Consider the following 21,207-nt stretch of genomic DNA (forward strand, 5'->3'; position numbering starts at 1 on the left):
TCCCCTTCGTCGCTCTTTCGTGATTATGACGCTTGCGCTTTCGTCGAACCTACATTTCGGAGACTGTTTCCGTAATATGTGCATAGTATCGAACGATGCACGATGAATGGATGTCGTACCGGCTTCTTCCCTCGAGCTTTCGCTATGCTGTTCTTGTGATATACAATGCATGTATGTTTTTACTGATGTATGTATGTAATTTTTCCCCGATTATTCACGCGTTCTCCCTATGTTTTTCGCTTTCTCGTTGTTCTCTTTATCGAAATGCATACACACAAAGAAGTGGATAAAGGCACCTAACTTCTTAGCATACGATCGTAAGTGATATGCCGCGTGTCGCATCGAGTTAGGAAGAAGGGGCGCATCTACAAAGCCCCGTAACGCATATGTACTTCGTCAAATTGTACGAAAAGCTACGAGAAAAATGAAGGAACGTCGTAATCTCTGTATGAATCGGACGCGATCATAATTATGGTATTTCTTTTTTTTTAATTTTATTTCTTAACGCTTTCTTTCACTGAGGTGTACTAACAATAAGTAAGATCTCGTTTTCTTCTCCCGCTCTCTCTTTCTCTCTCACTCTCATTCTATCTTTCTTTCATGCCCTTTATTCTTCGTTTCTTTTCCTCTCTTCGCATGCTCGCCCTGTTAATCTTTTTTTTCGCCCCGTTAATCTTACATTACACGCTTTCTTTCATGCACATGCATCCTCTCTTTCTCTCTCTTTCTCACTCTGTTTTTCTCGTTATCGCTCCATACATTAGACGTGCCTATATATTTAGGGGCACGGGGGGTCCGGCAGGCTAGCCACAACATCTATTTCCTTTTACAAGTACGCTTTAATGTGTTTTTCTTATTTCTTACAACTAAAGGTATTTAACACAGTATGTCGCGGGGCGCGCGCATTTATAGGTGCCCCGCATTCGTTCGCTCCCTTCCTCTCTTCGTTAAGCTTATATTCGATATAGCTTCTATCTGTTGGCTAATATTATCTTCTTACACATATATGCATATGTATATATAATATACATATTTTTTTTTTATTATATATAGATGCGCGTGTCTGTTTGTAGTCTTTCTTGTATAATATATATGATTATATACATACATTACTTTATGTTATGCTCGGTATCTACGCTTACGGCTCCTACTTTTGTTTTCTTTCACTGTGTGCTTTTTCTCTTAAACATTCTTGCACTAACACTAAGCTGTTTCCACGGTGCTTTGCATCAGTAAGTATCCCAATTTGGCCCGACTGCTGCCCTCGTCCCGCTAAGAATTATATTAGACTCTCGAGGGGCATCTTAAAATAAATAGTTTAGTTTAAATGCACTTTGCTTTAGAAGGAAAATATACGCGTGTTTAGTTTAGCGATTCACGATCTAAAATTTAGTCTCTTTCTGTTAAAGGACACAGTAGTTAAGAAGAATTTGAAATTAGTTCCGTTTCAGTTAATGATTAATAAGATTATTGGATAAAAAACTATAGATTTGATATGCCCATATCGATAGTCAACACGCAAAGAATTCGGATAACTTGCTGCCTTTTGTCTTTAATAATTTGTCGTTTACAAAGTTTTTCATAAGTGCGAAAGTTAATACTCGTGAATAAAAGTTAAAGCGACGTCTTAAAATTTAAGTCTACAACTCATAAATACAATATTATTTCTGATATCACATTCGAATAACATCGAAATAAATTATTAGAAGATTGTCATATCGCTACGTGTGCGATTCGAAATGATCAAAATAAATGCAGCGTGCAATAAATTTTGCGACATTTCGATTCGTCGTTAAAAAATTTTTTTTTATCTTTAAGCGTCACGGTTCTATTGTCGCGAAAAGAGAAGAAACGTTTTCGCAAGCACACAGTTTAAGTAACTTGAAGCACCAATTGATTAATTGCATTCCATGTCCCTTACTGCAGTTCCTAATTGGGAGTGGTGGGATCAGTTGATTAGCTCGATGATATGTTTCGTGTGTGCATTCGCGATGCCTACGTGTCGATCGATATCAAAATCGCGTTTTGTAGTACACTTGCGAGAGGCAAAAGCATTGCGAACACGATAGGATAGTTAATCGATATACCTTGCTCTCTTACTTTCTCCAGGACCGACACCACCTCCTCTGTCCATTGCCTGCACGAGACTTGTGCAAACATGTCGGTAACGATAATTAATACCTATATAGCCCTCAATGAAAAGAATACGTACAAGTTTCTAAATGTATGTTTCTTCAATGATTGTCGACTATCGTTTGGTAAGTCTCCGCGAGATATAAATCTATCCGGGCGGAGGAACGTGTGCGGTGGCATCAGGACATCAGTCAAGGAAACAAATAAGAGAGCATAAAAGGAGGGAGCGCATGAAAAAAAATCAAAATTTTATAATTGTTTAGATTTTAAGATAAGGGAGAGGAAATACATTTTTTAATACACGTGAATGAATTGGAGAAGTGAAGAAAAAGAGGGATGCATTTTTTTCGAATTTTGTTTTAACCGGAGAATGTAATGAGAAATTCTCGATAAAAGTCGAATAGTCAAGAGCGGTCGCTTGTTAGACCTTAAACGACACGACGGTAAAAATTTCAAAATGGTGTGAATTACACTGTCTGATATACGTTGCCGGGTTATATGTAGAATCTCAGAACTGCGACTTAAGGACGCGGGCAAAGGATGGAGGCAGCAGCCGCAGCACGCGTGTCTCTGTATGTATTTATGTATGTGTACATGTATACATGTATATGTATATCTCTATGTTTCGGTATGTTTGCATATACACGTGTCTTGCCGTTTGTGCTGTGTATAAGGATTCTGAGTATAATTTGCGGATATTAATTATTGCACTATTTCTCATGAACGCTTTTTCTCGTTAACCTAGTTGATCGACAAGCTAGACTAGACTACGTCTAGGGCTTTTGTTAAGTTTCTCATCGCTACAGTTCTACACGTATGCCGTGTGCATCTTGTGTATTTGGTGTTGTGTGTATTTACATACGCGTATATGTTTTTACATCTTGTGTACGCGCGCGCGTGTTTCTTTTTTTCTGGATGGGTCCGTGATTTTAGGTACCATAAGTGAATCTCTTGCTAGTTTTGCGCTGTGGCCTTCGTCTCGAGTTTGTCTCCTTTTTTTTTTTTACAATTTATCGCCCCGCTTTACACTTCCCCGCCGTCCGTCGTTTCCGTCCGCGATTCCACTGCCCCTATTTTTGCCTACTAAGTCAGATTACATTAATAATTATCTATCTATAATTTTATGCTACATTTTGGTTTCCCGTTTTAACGCGATGAGGACTCGCTCGATCGGCTAGCTCCACTCGGTATATGTTCTAGACAACGCATACGGATCTACATTAAGTCAATATACACGCCTTAATGTTAAGGCGCCTTTCTTCAAATACTTTTTACAGGATCGGGCGTCCACGCTGATTCTTTAAAAGAGTGCAGGATCCCTCACTTTTTTTTTCTCTGTCGAAGGTGGAATCGAGTCGGAGTGCATAGCGAGCAATTCGATAAGGGGAGTGATTGACGTAAGGAGTGATTTACGTAAGGAACGTAAAAGTAGAGTGTGTCAGATCCAATTAATTCCTCTTGTCGATTAAACGCTTCCCAGTATACGTTACTGTACAGAATTTGATTGACAGATGCAAACGCACGCGGTAACAGATTCTTATTGCATAATTCGTATTACAGTCTGCTATTGGGTCCCTCTTGCCACTCGAGATCTTCGTTCCCCCTCTCTCCCCTCGCTCGTTCCACCTTTCACAAAAATAACCTATATTTTTATTTCTTTCGCCTAACTAATAATGTACACGATATTTTCTTTTTATACTTATATGTTTTCTCATGTCGCTTTTTTTTCTTAAGAGCTAACTTTCTCACGCACAGTGCTTTATTTTACGCACAACGATTGAAAATAACAGCCCTCGTCGCTGCTGCGCGCACAAGTATATGTATTTATATATATATATATAATATATATATGCATTTTTGTATTTATATATATGTATGTATATATATTTATTTATAATTTTGTTGCTTTCTCTTTGCATACTCGTGCCGTGTCCTCGAGGCTAGTCACCCAATTTCTATCAGAAAACGAGATTCAGTTAGCATGACGATTTTCTTTTAAGCTAAAATTTTAGTGATGTAAAAGTTTTGCAAATCGCGATTGTAACCTGCATTTTATTATAATGCATACAGTATATCTATATATATATTCTCTGAAATTTTTAATTCTTTAAACAGTTTGTTACATATTTGATGCTAAAACACGATTGTTATAAAGATAACTGAGATGAGTGTCGAAAGAATGACATTTGATTATAAGAAGATATAAAAATACAATTATTTTCAAAGTGCAGGTTATATATACGAGAGAACTGAATTGAGAGAAATGATTATAAAACTTGATCATTAACATGCAAAAACTGCAGGAAATAATCATAGTCGCGCTTACATCACGTGCGATCGTGCATAATAATTTATATGTTGCACTAAATTAAAGACATAATAAAATTTAGGATAAGCTAAATGCATTCAATAAGAAAATTATTCACGTAATTGAACATATCTATGAATGAATATATTTCTAATAACATACTGACACAGTAACACAAATTAGAAATCAATCTGGTGAAATATCCCTCGATATTTTTCGTGCGAATATACAAATAAAAATTCGTAACAGTAAACTGTATATAATTCTCTCTAAACACTTTTTTTCTCAAAGCTGCAAATTAAAATGAAAGCAAGGCGACAAAAATGCAGCCAATATTGCGACATTATTATTTTTGAAACATTTTGTCATATGAATGATATGAATTATTGTATCGGAATCATTCATCGCGATTGAAAACGCCCTCTCTGAAAAATGTGGCGGTTTTTATTGTCGAGCTTTCTTTCCAAAGGGAAAGTCACACTCTTTTAGCTGGTTGACGCAAAATCGCGATGGATCGTTGGTAGACACACTCTCTCTTTCTCTCTCTCTTTCTCTCTCTCTCTCTCTCTCTCTCTCTCTCTCTTTCTACTTTCATCATAAAACATCTAAACTCTACGCGATGTTGGGCAGGTTTGATTGTGTCGTTTCTTCACTTTCTTTGTTGCGTTTCGAGCATTCATATGCCGTACTTTGATCATCGATCTTTTTGATTGAGAAACGCCGAACGCTTTTGATTCGCTTAAAACACGATCCATCTGTCTTTTGATTAATAACAAAGTCGTCTATCTCGTTTCTGTCATCATCGACGCACTTTTCTCGCCCCTTAATTACTGCATCTCCCGGGCATCTTTTTCTCTTTTTAAAAAATTTTTTTATTTCTTTTGTTTGTTCCCATAGATAAAATTATGGATTATGTATTTATGGAATGTAATATCACGAAAAATTTTCGTTTGAAAAATACATCATTGTGTTTAAACATTGCCCTTTAAAGCGCGACCAATGACGCTTTCGAACAGTAAAGCTCTTTCAACACAAACAAAAACAGCAATATTGAAGGTTCTTGTCAAATATCGAATTTCAAACATGTTCTATGCAAGGCAGATGACATTTTGCGACTTCAAGCTTATATTTGTTAGGACATAGTGTGAAAAAATAATTATAAAAATTTTACGCGCAACATGTTTAAAAAAAATTATATTTTACATCAAAATTATTCTCATTTTAGAGAATTTTTTGACGATTGAAAACTTTAAGCTTTGGCGTGTGTCAGTTAGTTTTCACATAGATTTATCTCGGTTCTCTACTCACTGCTCCGATATGAAAGCTATCTCAGAAAAAGCAAGGACGACGGTATTATCGGTGCGACGAGCATGAGTTGCGATACTTAAAACCAAAGAAGTGCGAAGAAGCAGTAGGAGCAAAAAAGCAGGACGATGAAGATACAAACTATCGAGCGCGGAGATAAAGGAGACGGATAGCAATAAGTTTCAGCCATTTCTCATTTTTAAAAAAATTTTGAAATTACTTGTGCTATTATCTCATCGATCCGCAGGATGATTTTAACGGCGAAAGAGCGCGTCGATGATGAGATTATATGTATATATGATTAGAGACCTAGAACAGTAGCCGCGTGGACAGGGCACGCGTGGGCAAAAAACTTAACTTATCTAATCTAACTTTCGTGCTGTTTGTGCAATGTATCTATCTACGAATTATTTAATCTCTTTTTTTTTACGTCTCTTGCTTGTGCTGTGCGGCTTATTCGTCGTTTGTCCTTTCTCTCCCTCTCATTCTTTCTATTTTTTCGCTTTCATACCTCCTTTCCCTCTCCTTCTAACGCTTTTTCATATGTACGGTTGCACTCATGCAATTGCTTACACGTTAACGACTTATATGAGTCTCGGTTTCGTCTTTTTTTTTTTGTATCAATTTGGCCAAGTCGAAATTCGGGACATCGGGGAGATTGTGATCGTTTTACTGCTTCTCGGACAATTAAAATATACGCATGCATGCACCGTCTCTTCTAACTATTTTGTTTCTTTATTATTATTTTTTTTCGTTGTTGAGAATTCGTGTGTTTCTCGTTTACGCAATCGAGATTGATTTACAAAGAGACGGATCAATGGATGCCTTCTTCCTTCCTAAGCTTAACGTTTTATTGCTTAAACGTCATATAGTCTCGATTTTCTTTGGTTCTACATAGTCACATCTTATATAAAAATCTAACATTTATTTAAAAACCACGGCGATCTGATCGGTGTTTCGCGCGTTCCGTCACTTTCTCAGTTCGGAATGTGCGCTAAATTTGTCGGCATCTCCCACATCATACCACGTACTGATTGTTTTATAAAAGTATCCAACTGGCCTAAGTGCGTGTCCGAAAGATAGACTCGAATGATAAAAGCGAATGTTGAACTGCTTGCGAAGATTTCATGCATGAATTCATCGTTCGGCCACGAATTATGTATTAACCGAGGTACGAAGTCTTCGCAGGGTGGAAAATGGAATAAGACACGTAGATCCGGTAGTAGTTCCGTGGTTTTCGAGACAGGATAAGAATTTTACATAGGGGCTGATTATTTTGTGTCCCCATAGAAACGCTGCGCTATCGAATATACATAAGATCCATCTCCCCTTTATCGCCGAATTTCGAATCGGTTTCGAGCAACTTTTAATATAATATACCTATCTAACTAGCTAATTGTTGAATTTCGTTTATAATAATTTTTATTCTTTTATGTATATATATATTTTTTATTTATATATATATATATATGTATATTTATATATTTAATATCTCCACGAGTGTTTCTTTCTTTCGATTAATCGATCTTTGTATTTATCATTTATACACCGCGGCCACTCGCCGGCTATCGCATTCGGCTACAAGCATCCCCTTCGACATTACTTCGTTTTTGAGTTAGTATTTTTCGCTGTTAAGCCCAAACTACAAAAATAATGAATCCGGGTAACGAGTTAGAATCCGGCGGTCTGTCGACGTTCTTCTTTTTCTTCATAGGATCAAGGAATTTATACGCATTGTTAAAATGGTGATAAACCGGGTATCACGATCCCGTTAAACGTGTGTGCGGATTCGTGTCCCTCATGTACTCACTGGACGATACAATAGTATGCGTAATTGGCCAGTTTTGCTAAAAAAACGCTGTCAAACCATCACGACTGGCGTATTCGGATGTACTGCCGGATTTCGTGTTCTGTATTGAAGCTTCGGTCACTACTGTAACAACAAATGTTATCTATTTCTTCAAGCCGAGCGAGATACTAGATTATCCTAACGACTGGACGAGAGATATCTCCGCTTAATAATCGGTAGCGGCGCTTTCTCTTATATTGGACGTGAAAACTTATGGGGAGATAGGGATGTTGGATGCATTTTGCGCAAGGTTACCTAGGATTATGATTCTTATTTACTATCTCTTTTTTTATTTCTCACTTTGCTTCTTTGTTTTTACTAAGCGAGTGTTATCTGGTTTTTGTGATTGCTATCTTTCGACTCGCACATTGTCAAGCCGGAAGTGGAATGAGTTTTACTGCTTTTGCTGTCGCGGTGGCGTCGATGATGACGGAAATGTTGTTGTTGTTGGTGGTGGTAGTAGTAGTGGAGGAGGAAGTGATGGTGGTGATGGTGGTGGTAACTGTTGTTGCTGTAGAAGTTGTTCCTGTTGGTGGAGTATACTTGCTTACCATCACACTAGAAGGCTAGGCGTCAGCCAGTCCTCATCCGCTAGCTGGACCGCAACCAAGAACACACTTTACCATTTGAACACACAAACGCTGGTTAAATCTTGGTCCGAATTTCAAGAAAGTAATAGAAATATGCTCGACAATATAATTCTCTCTCTCCCTCTCTTTCACTCGTCTTCGCGCTCGTCTGTGTGCTCTCTACCGTTTGCTCTCTTTCTTTCTCTCGTCCATTCATTCTATCTTTCACTTCTGCATCATTCTTCACTTTTACTTTCGCGTGTTACAGTTTCTCACACTCTTCTACTATATAAATATTCTAATCTGAATCTGAATCTACCTTCACCATGACTCAACCTCCACTACGTGATGCAGTAGTATAAGAACGTCAAAATTTGATAATAATTACATGTAAATATAATAATCATAATGTAGTTGTATTATTTAGCGCATTAAAGACGGTGAAGTGAACGCAAGATTAGGCTAACGAGCTCTTCTGAACTAATTACTGCAAATTTCTTTGTCGTTATCAGATAAATCGAATTTACGTTACTACGAAATCTATGATAAAATATCACGGATTGCTACGCCGATAAAATAGATGCGAATATCGCTTCTTTATTTCGTTTTCTTATCATACATGATTTCTTCCATTCCTTTTCGTGTCGTGGAAATATTATCCTTTTACATAAAAACACGCTGCAGCAAGTATTTTCAGGTTGAATACGAGGTTGAGCCACGTCTATTGTAGATGATGCTAATTGATATTCGAAAGAAAGGATAAGCCAGGCCGTGCGATGATAGTGGTAGCGATCACTGTGCCTGCGAATCGAAATATGTAAATAAAGACAATCTTTTTGATAACTTCGAATATCCCTTCCTGGTTAGCGTAAGAACAATCGATGATATCAATATTCGATCTTAATATTTATAACAACGGATTTATTAAACAAAAATGCACGTGTAAATTATAATTAAAAGTTTCCCGATTAATATAATTTTTATAAAATATTTGTCGAAGTTGTATAATTTCGAAATAGTTATGCAATGGTTGCGATTGTCAAAAGATGATGATATCTGTATAAAATGACAATATAGAAAGTCTAACATCAATATTTTACACTTTACAGAAATAAGAGAAAAAAGAAAATAAAAAGCGCACTGAAGAGATACTCGAGTTGAATTAGATAAAGTGCAAAAAGCAAAATACATGCATGTTGCATTCTATATTCATGCAGGTCAAGATCTACGGAGAGTAAACGACTAGCTTTTCATATCTATATTATATTTATGCGACATCAATTTAATATTAGTTAGTCTCTTTTTCTCTCCTTTCTCTATCTCCTTTGTCTTTAAATTCAATATTCTGCTCAATTTCGTGTTTTACATGTCCTTCTATTTCATTGGTTTTCTGTTTATTGATATACGTTTTGTATTATTAGATATACATTACATTCTAATGCACGACGAATAAATTTGCACGGGAATATTTACATATTCGCAACTTCGAAGCCTTTGGCTCATGACTACAAATTGCAAGCACCCATGTAAATTTGTTCTCTCTTTAGGTTCTATTATGATCAAATGCAGAACTTTGTAACTTTCTTGTGACAAAAGGATATTAGTAAAATAAACGGGAAGTCAACTGCAATTTATTCCGTTGGCGATATATTTTCAATGTTCCGTCTCTCTTTTTCATTGTTTTATCACTACTATTACTAAGAATTCGTGTTCAATTGAAAATGATTTCGATGGCTAGTTTTCAAGCAAGTTTTAAAGTGATATTCGCTTGACATGCAGTGATATAATGCGAACTCTCGGTTTTTCGGAAAGAGATATTTGTGCGAAAGCAAGCTAACTTTTCTTACCGAAATATCTCTTTCGATGCGATCGACGAGCAATCGTACGTAACTTTTACTCCGCTTTATGTGCGATATATATACAAAAGACTCACTAAAGCGACTATAGCTACGTGAAATGTATATATCTTCTTAAGCACATACGGGCGACAGGCCGTTTTACGCACTGCAAACAGCTGCAGATTAATGACTGAAAGCCGAAATCGATACAGCATTTGCAGTATGTTACGTTATCTCGAATTGTTCATAGTCATATTGCTGGTAAAAGTTATCTAAAGATTTTTCATGCGCTTTTATTAAATATGTCAGTTGTTTTGAGATTATCTAGAAATGCTGTGCATGTGTGGGAAAATGTTTACAGTATTTTTACATATAGTTGTTCTCCCAATGTGAAAGAACATACATTTTAATTTTGTAGTCAAAAATGTGTCTGGATGTTCTATAATTAACAATATGAATATATCATCACGTTTTATAATGCTTACTAGCTTTTTATCGTTGATAAAATTAAAGAAAGATTTTTATGGATCATTAGATTAAAGCAACGGTAAATGAATAGAATTGACGAACAAATAAGATTTTAAATCATACATATATGGTTCAACTTACTTTTTAATCTCACAAATTAAAAAATATATTATTTTATATCATAAACCAAAATTAAAAAATACATTATTTTATACCATAAACCAAAATTATTAAAAAACAGGTTTATATTGTTTGATTTAATCATTTAAAATGTATTCATGAAATCATCGTTAAAGAAATGTACGTGTAATCATGGTTAAAAAAATTATCAAATTTACATTCTAAATAAAAATACATGTAATAAAATATTAGCATATATACGCGAGAGCATATAATTTTGCACAACAAAAAATGCTACTATTAATAAGCATAAAGTCATAAATTATAAAACATATTTCTGAAAGGTTTTCCGTTTTCTTAATAAGTGAGAGTAAGGAAAATATAAAGAAAAATAGCAGAGTTAATTTAAAATTTTTAGACTAGAATTTCTTAACGAGCTTTTAAATTAAGATAGTCATTCTCAATCTCGAGATCTCAAGTTGTCAAGTTCAGAAATTGTTCTTGAAGCAAAAAGAACGCGGGGCTTTAAAAGCGGTGCTGAGTTGAAATGCATTTGCTGCGTTTGCCCGAAGCCATCCTTGTGATCTCTTTTCAAATATTCCATATTTTTTGCGGCAATGTCGTTTTTAGCGATGGCGTGTGTATATGCCTGTGTACAGTGTGCACTTTCTTACGTGTGCAGTCCGTGCGGAAAGCAAAATGGTTGAGGTATACTTTTCTGGACAACATAACTACGATAAGTATCATATTTCACCTCACTGCCACAAACCATAATTTTTTGCAACATATCTAAATCTCGAGGACCTCCTATAATCTCCTCTTGTCGAGCGGGAAAACGAGTCTGTCTTGCTCCATCAGTCTGGTGTAAAAAAAAAAATAAAAAAAAATAAAAAAAATAAAAATTGCTCCACTAGAGTACGAATGTAGTCTCAAGAGATTAGAAATTATATATGTATATATAATATATATGTATATATAATACATATATGGTTTAGCATTTGATGACAGTTTATTAATCTCATGAATGATTTACCAATATAATACCAAACCTCATTCTTTGACAAATGTCTTAACAAAAAATAAGCAGTCGATGTTTTCTTAATTTCTATTAATATCTCTCGAAATTCGGTTCAAGATAATAAAAATAATGTTGTATAGTTTTCTCTGTTATTTCTCGCCGTTATGTATCTATTAAACATGCTTAGTACAAACATTCTCCACACAATCACTATAATCGCGGCTGTCATTAAGCATTTTTATATGACAAAACAAATGCATTTTTCGTGACTAAATATACGCAACAAAAATGAGTAACGTGTTATATCACTTATGTTCAAATGTAAGAGAAAAGTACTTACCATTATATTAATGTTATTATAATTTCAAATTAATATGCATGTGCGAATAATGCAATGTGAGGTGAATGTTCTATTTTTACCCAACTCTGTGTTCATACATAATATCGCAACCTTCAATGCAAAAGCACATGGCCCGTTTAATAATAATTTATATTTTATTTATACACAGCAATATTCCTTATTAATGATTAAACAAGCTGTTATTCTATTTATAGCAAACGAATAATTTTGTAGATTGAATTAGCGACGGAAAAATGAATATCGATAACATAGCGCGCAATATATTGAAAGCAGTTTATTATTATTAGTCACGGCAGAGAAAATAATCTTTGTTTTGCAATATAATTTGAGAAAATGCAAATTTTCATTTTTGCATATATTATATTATATAACCACCATCGTAAATAATGCTGGTATAAACTGTTGAAATTAGCATATCGCCGTTGCTCCTGTAACCTCGTAATGAACGTAACTCAAGCCGGAATATTATACCGAATATATGTGTGTAGCTAATTATATCATACGTGTTATACTGTAGCTTTGTTTACTGTTTCATTCGTGCGAAATTGTTCCACGTGAAGCGTACCGTGTTCTATCGCTCGGTCTCTCGAATGATATACAGTATCAAGTTTACGAGGTTTCCTAAGATCACCGACAATATATACGTATATACCATGCGCACTCTTCTATCGACACATGCCTTCGATATCCTTTTGATATCGAATCGAGTTTCCACGTGCAACATTTACAAGCCAATACCGGCACCACCAATGAAATTGCTTTTGGATGTAACAGAGAACAAGATGCAAAAGTATGTAAAAAGCGAAACACACTCCTATATTCGACATCACACAAACAAATACGATGCACACTTGCACGTGTATACAGATGGGGACAGATAAAGTAATGGTTACCTGGAACTGTTGCATCGGGTAGGCCATCATTTGTGCCGGAGGCGGTGGTGGCGGGGGTGCGGCTTGCACCCCTGGGGGTGCCGTGACCGTCGTGGCGTGGTGTGGTGGTAACTGTGGTCCCCCAGGTAATCCCTGACCCCATCCTGCTGCTGTGCCAGCAGCGTGGACAGCACCCATGCCCATTCTACGTTTACAAACAAAAATTGTCGTACAAAGAATTTTACAAAGAAACGGATAAATGTTACGATTTATATTCTGTCTGACATGATTTATATTTGTGTCGTAAATATATTATTTGATATTGTTCTGTTGCTAATAGTTTTCTCGTGAATAATTGAAAATAAATTTAATTGAAAATTATCTAAGCACATTCTGTGTAATTATTTTTATGTTTGATCAATTTAATTAATGTATTTATATTGTGTGTGATACCGTATGTCTTACGGATTTTATATATAGTTATTCGTACAAATTATATATGTTGCTGAATGTTTTAAAGTTAATTCTTAATTCGATATAAAATTGTTTTATAATCTATTGCACCTCGAGCGCGACATAGCCAAAAAAGATGAGGGCAGGATAATATATTCATATTGGACTTGAATCTTCGATTATTCAAAACTTGGTCGTGCAAAACTTGGTGAAAAGAAGAACTTATCTCGTGTGAAAAGCTTACCCCATATATTGCGCCTGTTGATATCCGGCGAACTGGCCGTAGGTGTATCCCTGCATGCCCTGAAGAAACCCACCGGCTTGCATTTGTGTCGCTGTCGTAGGATAAGATTGGGGTGGATACCAGTATCCTAGTTGTCCAGCACTGCCGACGCCACCGACGCCTCCGACACCCGCGACGCCCGCCGCCGCCGCGGCGGCAGCTGCCGCCGCCGCGTAGTATGGGTACGTCGCCGACGATAACGCCTGAAAGAGCACAAGGATCAATGAAATAGAAAAGAGCAAGAACATTGTCTGGATTTTATGCTTAACGATGTCGATAGGGTCAGGAATGGTAATTTCGTTCCGATGATTTGTGTGGTCGTTCGTTTAAAATGGGCGACGCGTGAATCTCAACGCGATCATTTCATTGCCGTCACGTAAATTATCTCTTATTATTTCGTTGTATCTCGTGTGAATTTATTCATTTTTCTACGATATATATATATATATATATATATATAGAGAGAGAGAGAGAGAGAGAGAAATAAAATTGAATTATATATATTTTGTGCCGAATTATCGTAAGAGATCATTTTGTGCAATATACGTTTTTAATTAAATATTTAATAATTTAGTTTATATGGTATTCTTTTTTCGATTTTCGATAAAAAGCTCGAGAAATTCTTAAATTAGAGAACAATATTGGCCAATGTTGCTGCTAAGCAGGGGCTATTTATACATGTGTTGGTTTTTTAAATAATTATTAGCTTTCAATGGAATTTATGGAAATAATGTGCAGCCATTATGCTCTCTTCGTTAAAGCGGCACGATGAACTCGGATATCACGCAAACCAGTTCGATTCCGTTGAATACGAGAACAGGGTATGGCAGGATATGTACTAACGTGATATCTCGGCTCCCCTGGGAGAAGCGCGTTATGGGAATAGAGATCAATTAGAGCGATGTCACGGGCCGAGTAGCAGTGGATGGATGCACGGAAGTACTACCGGGGAGTGCGAGCGGGTTTGGGAAGTACTTCGGGTACCATTCCCAGATCGGGCGTAGCTACCCGTCCTAACGGAGCTAATTGCTAAGAGACCCAGCCCGACACACTTCGAAGAGAGGCACCTGAATAGACCGGAATCTTGCACGATTCCCTGTCTGCTCTTCCTTCCTTCGTCCTTCTCTCTCTCTCTCTCTCTCTCTCTCTCTCTCTCTCTCTCTCTCTCTCTCTCTTTTTCTCTTCGTCTTTATTCTTTCGCCGGACTTTCGAGCCATATACCGATATATCGATAGGTAGAGACACTTTAGCCGCGCGAAACCGGAAGGAACCGGCCGTGTAATCGAATCTCGTAACTACTTCTTTCTTCGAACGCTTTCACTTTTTGGAGACGTGAGTGCGTGCTAGTTTCAGTAACACATATAACAATGGTAAGCTTTTATATGTATATCGAGGAGTTTCTGCCGTGCTTATATCACTCTCACGTAGAGATCAAATTTGATATTAATGCCAGTATATTATTCTCTTTCAAATAATCCTTTCTACATTGCGCAGGCGCTTGTGACTTATATTCACTGATGCGCATAAGGTCGTTGTTTTTCTTCTCATGCATTATGTCGGAAAGAAAATCAGCGGCAATGTTTATTCATGAAAGAAGGTAGAAAAGTTCTCCGGTTTGATACGAGTAGCGATGTAAATGTTGAAAAACACAGAGGACGGAATTTCACGTCGAAATTGTCCTCCCGATAGAGAGAATAAAAATAAAAGATAAAGAAAGAGAGTTTACCTGTCCAGTTTGTTGAGCATTATTAGGATCTCCACTCTCCTTGCCCCAACTGCACTTCACTGTTTGGCCGTTGATGTCTGTGTTGTGTACCGCTACGATAGCGTGCGTGGCCGACTCCTTGGTAGAAAACCTGAAATCGAAGAAGAAGGGGATTTAAGTCTTTTGTGTCCTTTTCGACGTTGATGTTGGTGCTGGTGCCGCGCGCGATGGTGTGTACAAAAAGAAAAATCTCCGGAGCAATGAGGTACTCCTTCCACGAGTTAAACTGGACCTTATTATGGTAGCTTAACGAAATGGTCTCTGCGAATAGTGCAATTTAATTTATGCGAGTTTACTGCGCGCACGAATGAGCACGGTAATTGTGAATCTCGACGAATCTAGATTACTGTAGATGCAAGTATTCAATGTTAAATTCTACACACTGGTTACGCGAGTTTAGTTTCTATATAGTTTGCTAGGATATTATATACTTTTTAGATTAGTAAATTTCACTGTTATTGCAATAAGTAATATAGATGGATTATAATTCAATATTCTGCTCATTTGACAACATTAAAAAAATTAAGAATGTAAAAGTGAGAGAACGAAGTATTTCTTGAATCTCTCTCTTTTTCTTTACTTACATTATTTTTTTTAAGAAATAGATTGACTATGAGAGCCGTACGCGGATGTAGATGCGTTATAGCAGAAATTTTTTATTTTTCCGCTAGAACTTTGATGTGCACAAAGCACGAAAATTTTGCTTGGTTCTTTGCCAAGACTTTATACGGAATTAATTCTCAATTCGAGAATTGTTAATTCCCATATTCCCCTTTGACCCCCCTAATCATTATGTTTTTTATTGCTAGATATTTACGATTTCTGTTATATGAATATTTAAATATAAAAATAAATTCTAATTCTACGTATACCGCGCTCTTCAATTATTTAAATTTGTCATTTCGCGGTAAATGAGTTCATCTTAGAGGACATGGACGTTTTTCGAGAACGTGATTAGAGCACGACGAATTCGGCAAGCTAAACGAGCATGGCAGGGAATTATTGAATTTATCGAGGATTAGGTCACTTTTAACGTTCACGTTCAAGATTGCACAATGGCGGCTCTATCCAGGAGTTTGCCCCTTTCCATCTATCGAGCTTCCATCCACGATCGAGTAGGACGAACGATGGTCATCGTCAGCAACCCCCCTCCCTTCCCTTTAAAACCGAACCTCGAGCGATAACCAGCGGCAGATAAGATTCTTTCTTTCACAGGAGAAGAAAAGACCTCCTTCCCTTATCCACTTTCTTGCTTCCTCATTGTACCTTGCAGTAAGTCCATACGTCATCCCGAGATATTCGTTTCCGGGTTTCCACGCTACAGAATAACGGAGGGAGGAAGAGCAATTAGACGGAAGATATCTGAACGATGGACATTGTCTAGGGGTGGCGGAACTGTGGCGGACGTACGAAGCGGGTGGAGGCTATCGTATCGGATAAGGACGGGCAAGGATGATATCGAACAACGTGCGCGAGAAAGGATAAGAAGTAGAGAAGGAAAGGGGGGAGCGGGGTATACGTATATAAGAAAGGGTTTTTTGTCTCCTTCTTCCGTTCTTGTTTCCCTCCTCCTCCCTCTTATCGTTCGTTCTAGAGCAACCCTCCCGGCAGTCTTTTCTAAGATAGGTCACGGATCCCTAGCCATCGTTAAGGTAGAGCGCTGAATTCGTTTTCGAAAGATATAAATGCTCAGCTGATTTCTTGAATCGTTAGATTTTTTTCCCTATAATTTGAAGATATCGACACATACGATAATAAAATTTATAATTCCTTTTTAAATCGTGATAATTATTTTTTGTCTATGTGTAAATCTATATAGTATAAAATATCATTTTTATTTTGAATTTAACAATTCTTTACTAATGTTTTTGAAACATACATAACTGATCTTGTCGGATACGTGGAGTTGAACTGAAATATATGATCTGCATGGATATAATGGGTAGATTAATGAAATGGAATCCGAGCTTGATGAGTCCGACATGCTGCCATTGACCCGACATGTTCTCGCGTTTCGTGCCATAAATCACAGGCGACGATGGGTATTGATGCACTATTCATACGATTTCCTAATATTTCGTAAAATCTCGTTTGATGATTCGCATTACGCTAGCACCAATCATCGTACATAATTTTGAATAAAATTTCCTCAAGTCTTGCTATAACCACTTGTTATAGCATTATAGTATGTTACAAATATATGTTATATGTTATAAATATAAGATACACTGTAAATTATACTCATTACGCATTCAAGGAGTTAAGTATAGATTAAGTCAGACATAGGACGAAATGATAAGATAATTTCATTGCACAAAAATAATTAGGTGAAATTCTTTATATCCATATAATATATATATAATATATAATATATCTATATAATATATATTATATCTATATAATATATATTATATAGATACAAAGAATTTCGCCTAATTATTTTCGTACAACAAAATTATCTCATTATTTTGTCCTATGTCTGACTTAATCTAAACTTAATTCCTTGAATGCGTAATGAGTATAATTTACAGTGTATCTTATACATACATATTATATATATTATATATATATATATATATATAAAGAATTTCGCCTAATTATTTTTGTGCATGAAATTATCTCATCATTTCATCCTATGTCTGACTTAATCTATACTTAATTCCTTGAATGCGTAATGAGTATAATTTACAGTGTATCTTATACATACATATTGTATATATTATATATAGATATAAAGAATTTTGCCTAATTATTTTCGCGCAACGAAATTATCTCATCATTTCGTCGTATGTCTGACTTAATCTAAACTTAACTCCTTGAATGCGTAATGAGTATAATTTATAGTGTATCTTATACTTTTATATACATATATATATATTTTATATATATATTTTATATATATATTATATATATATATATATAAAAGTATAAGATACACTGGAAATTATACTTATTACGCATTCAAGGAGTTAAGTTTAGATTAAGTCAGACATACGACGAAATGATGAGATAATTTCGTTGCACGAAAATAATTAGGCGAAATTCTTTATATCTATATAATATATATATATATATACATTGGCGGATCCTGGGGGGGGGGGGGGGATTAAACTCTCCCCCTTGCAAATTAAAAGAAACAGTTTTGCTGAATTTGTTTAAAAAATATAAATAAAAAAAACAAACATTAAAGAGCTATCGACGTCGTTGATCCTGGAATAAAAGCTAATCATGAAACCAAAAATATTAAATAAAATAATTTTGCAAGACCCCCCCATTATCGACGTCAGGATCCGCTAGTGTGTATATATATATATATATATACATATACATATATCTTTTATATACGTATATATTAATTTTACCTGATTCGTCTTAAGTCAAATTGTTCGATATTGTGATAAATTTATTCGAACGATCGTTGATGTAAACATATCATCATCTACACATAATGCATATATGGCACTTTAGTATAATAGCTTTGACAAATAATACAAACAATACCTTAAAGATAATATAACATTTCTTGAAAATCGATTGTCATAATATTTTTTTATAACATTGTATTTGATCATTATTATTTTACTTTATTCAAGACAAATAGCTTATAAAAATATACATTTATTTCTGGAAATTGATTAAAGATGATTACGTATTATCTTGTCCAATATTCTGATAAATATCATTATGTTCGATACGCGAATGGGTCGAGTATTTGAGCACTTCAGGGAATAAAGGAACAATTTAAAGTTATTATTATGATATATTGTCAACGAATATTTAAATAAAAGTTCGATTAAATTTACAACAACGTATCACAATAGTAGATTAAGTTTTTATTCTATATTCTCGTTTTCTATAAGGCAGTAAAAAGTTTGAGTAATTAACGAACTTTGATTGTATAATCAGTGAAATGCTTTCAAAGGTTTCATACTAAAGTTCCATTTAATTCTTCACATTCAGAGAATTAGTCTTAAATATTCTTTGTGGAATCTAATGATCGATAAATCAATTTTGTAATTTAAATAGTGATGGAATAAAACGGCTTTCAATTATGTCAATTTTTAAGATGTACAATGATAATCCGTGAAATATATATGCATTGTTTTATTAGAAAAAAAAGTTGTAATAAATTAATGTAATAGTAAAATTTATACACATTTTTTATGAAAAAATTAAGAGAGTAAATGTTTGAAATTATTTTAAGTAAATGTTTTTTAAAAATTAGAATATATAAAAAGGCATAAAATCTGCTAAATAATTTAGTAACTCAAGATATTTTTGTTTTAAATTAGGCGAATAAAATAAATGAAATCTTTAATTATTTAAGCCTATAATTAATTATTGCTAGTTATTTTTAATATATGGGATTTTTTCGTAAAAATAAAATCTTATATACGAATTGTGCATAATGTATTCGCTAATCAATATAATTTATGCTAATATCATGCTAATTTTATGATAAATGTAAATATTATAAAAAGAGAGAAGATAACTAGAGCAATTATTATTTATTATTTTCAATAACCCTGTTGTAACAAAAACGCAACATATAGCGTAGTAACTATTGCATCATGACAATATGATGTATTAATATAAAGACACAATATCTCATTGATCTAATAATATCTACTAATGTTGTAGCTTATTTCTATTTTATAGTTAAAGCTATCACAAAATATATATTATATAGTTTATTTTATTTGAGAATTTATTTTACTTTATTTTATTTAAAAAGAATTGTAACAAAAAATTAATAAGCATATATATTTAATATCATACATTTACGAACATATGTATTATTTTTATAAATATATATATATATATATATATATATATATATATATTATATGAGACACATTATATGCAGATGGAAACTGTTTGATTAAGTTTCCGGAAGTCAATTCCAAAGTGCATTCTACGTTCACGAAATCTCTGATTCGACAACCTCTGAATGTCAGTAATCTATAGTTATAGCCTTAGGGAATTTCCCCTTTCAGGTTACATTGACAATTTGAAAAGCTACTGTTCACGACATGCATCTGTCGTACATTTCAACAACGTCGTTGATAGTCTTCGGGGATATTAAAATTTAAAATTATCAATTTTTTTTTATATATATTAGAACAACACAAGCGCGCGCTACGCGCGCGTCATTTTTCGGTTTTATGTTAAAATAATGATATCTTATAAAAAAATAATATAAAGTTTGTCTAAACTCGAATAATATTTTCTCACAGAAATTAGTTGATTAAAGCGTTAATTTACTAATTAAATTTTAAAATAATAATATGTTAAAAAATTAAAATATGTTGTAAATAATATGTTATAATATCTTATTCTCGACTAATATTTTTTGACAGAAATCAGCTGATAAAACTGTCAAACATATTAATCGAGTTTAAAATATTATAACATATAATTTAAAACATTTATTATTTCAATTTTTATAACATATTATTTTAAAAATTAATTAGCAAATTAACGCTTTAATCAGCTGATTTCTGTCAAAAAATATTAATAAAGCGAAAATTTGCTAATTAAATATTCTAGCTTACTTATATTTTTACTTATATTTATATTTATATTGTGTATGTTATAATGCGAAATAATAAGATTATTCTAATATATGTATGTATTTTATTTGTTACAGGTAGCATTGCGATACACAGTGCGATTCACACGTCGTGTCGGGAGTGCCGTGTAAAGTTTCGCGTATCGGGAGTGCCGTGTAAAGTGTCGGGCGATCGTAATTATTCGTATTTTCGCGAGTATCGTGAGTGCTACGAAGGACCAAGAGAGGAGGAGGAGGCCCAGGGAGGCATCAAGTGACAACGGGGCAACTGTGAGGTATGCAAAATAAAAACA

General features: G+C 34.6%; 1 protein-coding gene across 8 annotated transcripts in view; it reads right to left on the reverse strand.

The window, feature by feature from the left end:
- Window positions 1–847: 847 nt before the first annotated feature.
- LOC145944593 (cytotoxic granule associated RNA binding protein TIA1) overlaps window positions 848–21,207 on the reverse strand; it is a 445,453-nt gene continuing 425,093 nt past the window's right edge. For 3 of the 8 annotated variants that reach the window (XM_083053014.1, XM_083053067.1, XM_083053058.1), the window contains 4 exons: window positions 15,304–15,433; window positions 13,539–13,780; window positions 12,863–13,046; window positions 848–3,759 (listed from right to left, as the gene is read on the reverse strand). In XM_083053014.1, coding sequence (XP_082909140.1) covers window positions 3,688–3,759; window positions 12,863–13,046; window positions 13,539–13,780; window positions 15,304–15,433 — 628 coding nt within the window. In that variant the 3' untranslated portion in view covers window positions 848–3,687. Of the gene's footprint in view, window positions 8,966–12,862; window positions 13,047–13,538; window positions 13,781–15,303; window positions 15,434–21,207 lie in introns of all 8 variants that reach the window. The other 5 variants (XM_083053024.1, XM_083053078.1, XM_083053042.1 and 2 more) reach the window with 4 other exon arrangements.

This window comes from Prenolepis imparis, unplaced genomic scaffold, assembly GCF_030444845.1.
Source record: "Prenolepis imparis isolate NDT839.2.m4 unplaced genomic scaffold, iyPreImpa1.0 SCAF_1, whole genome shotgun sequence".
NCBI classification, from domain to species: Eukaryota; Metazoa; Arthropoda; class Insecta; order Hymenoptera; family Formicidae; genus Prenolepis; species Prenolepis imparis.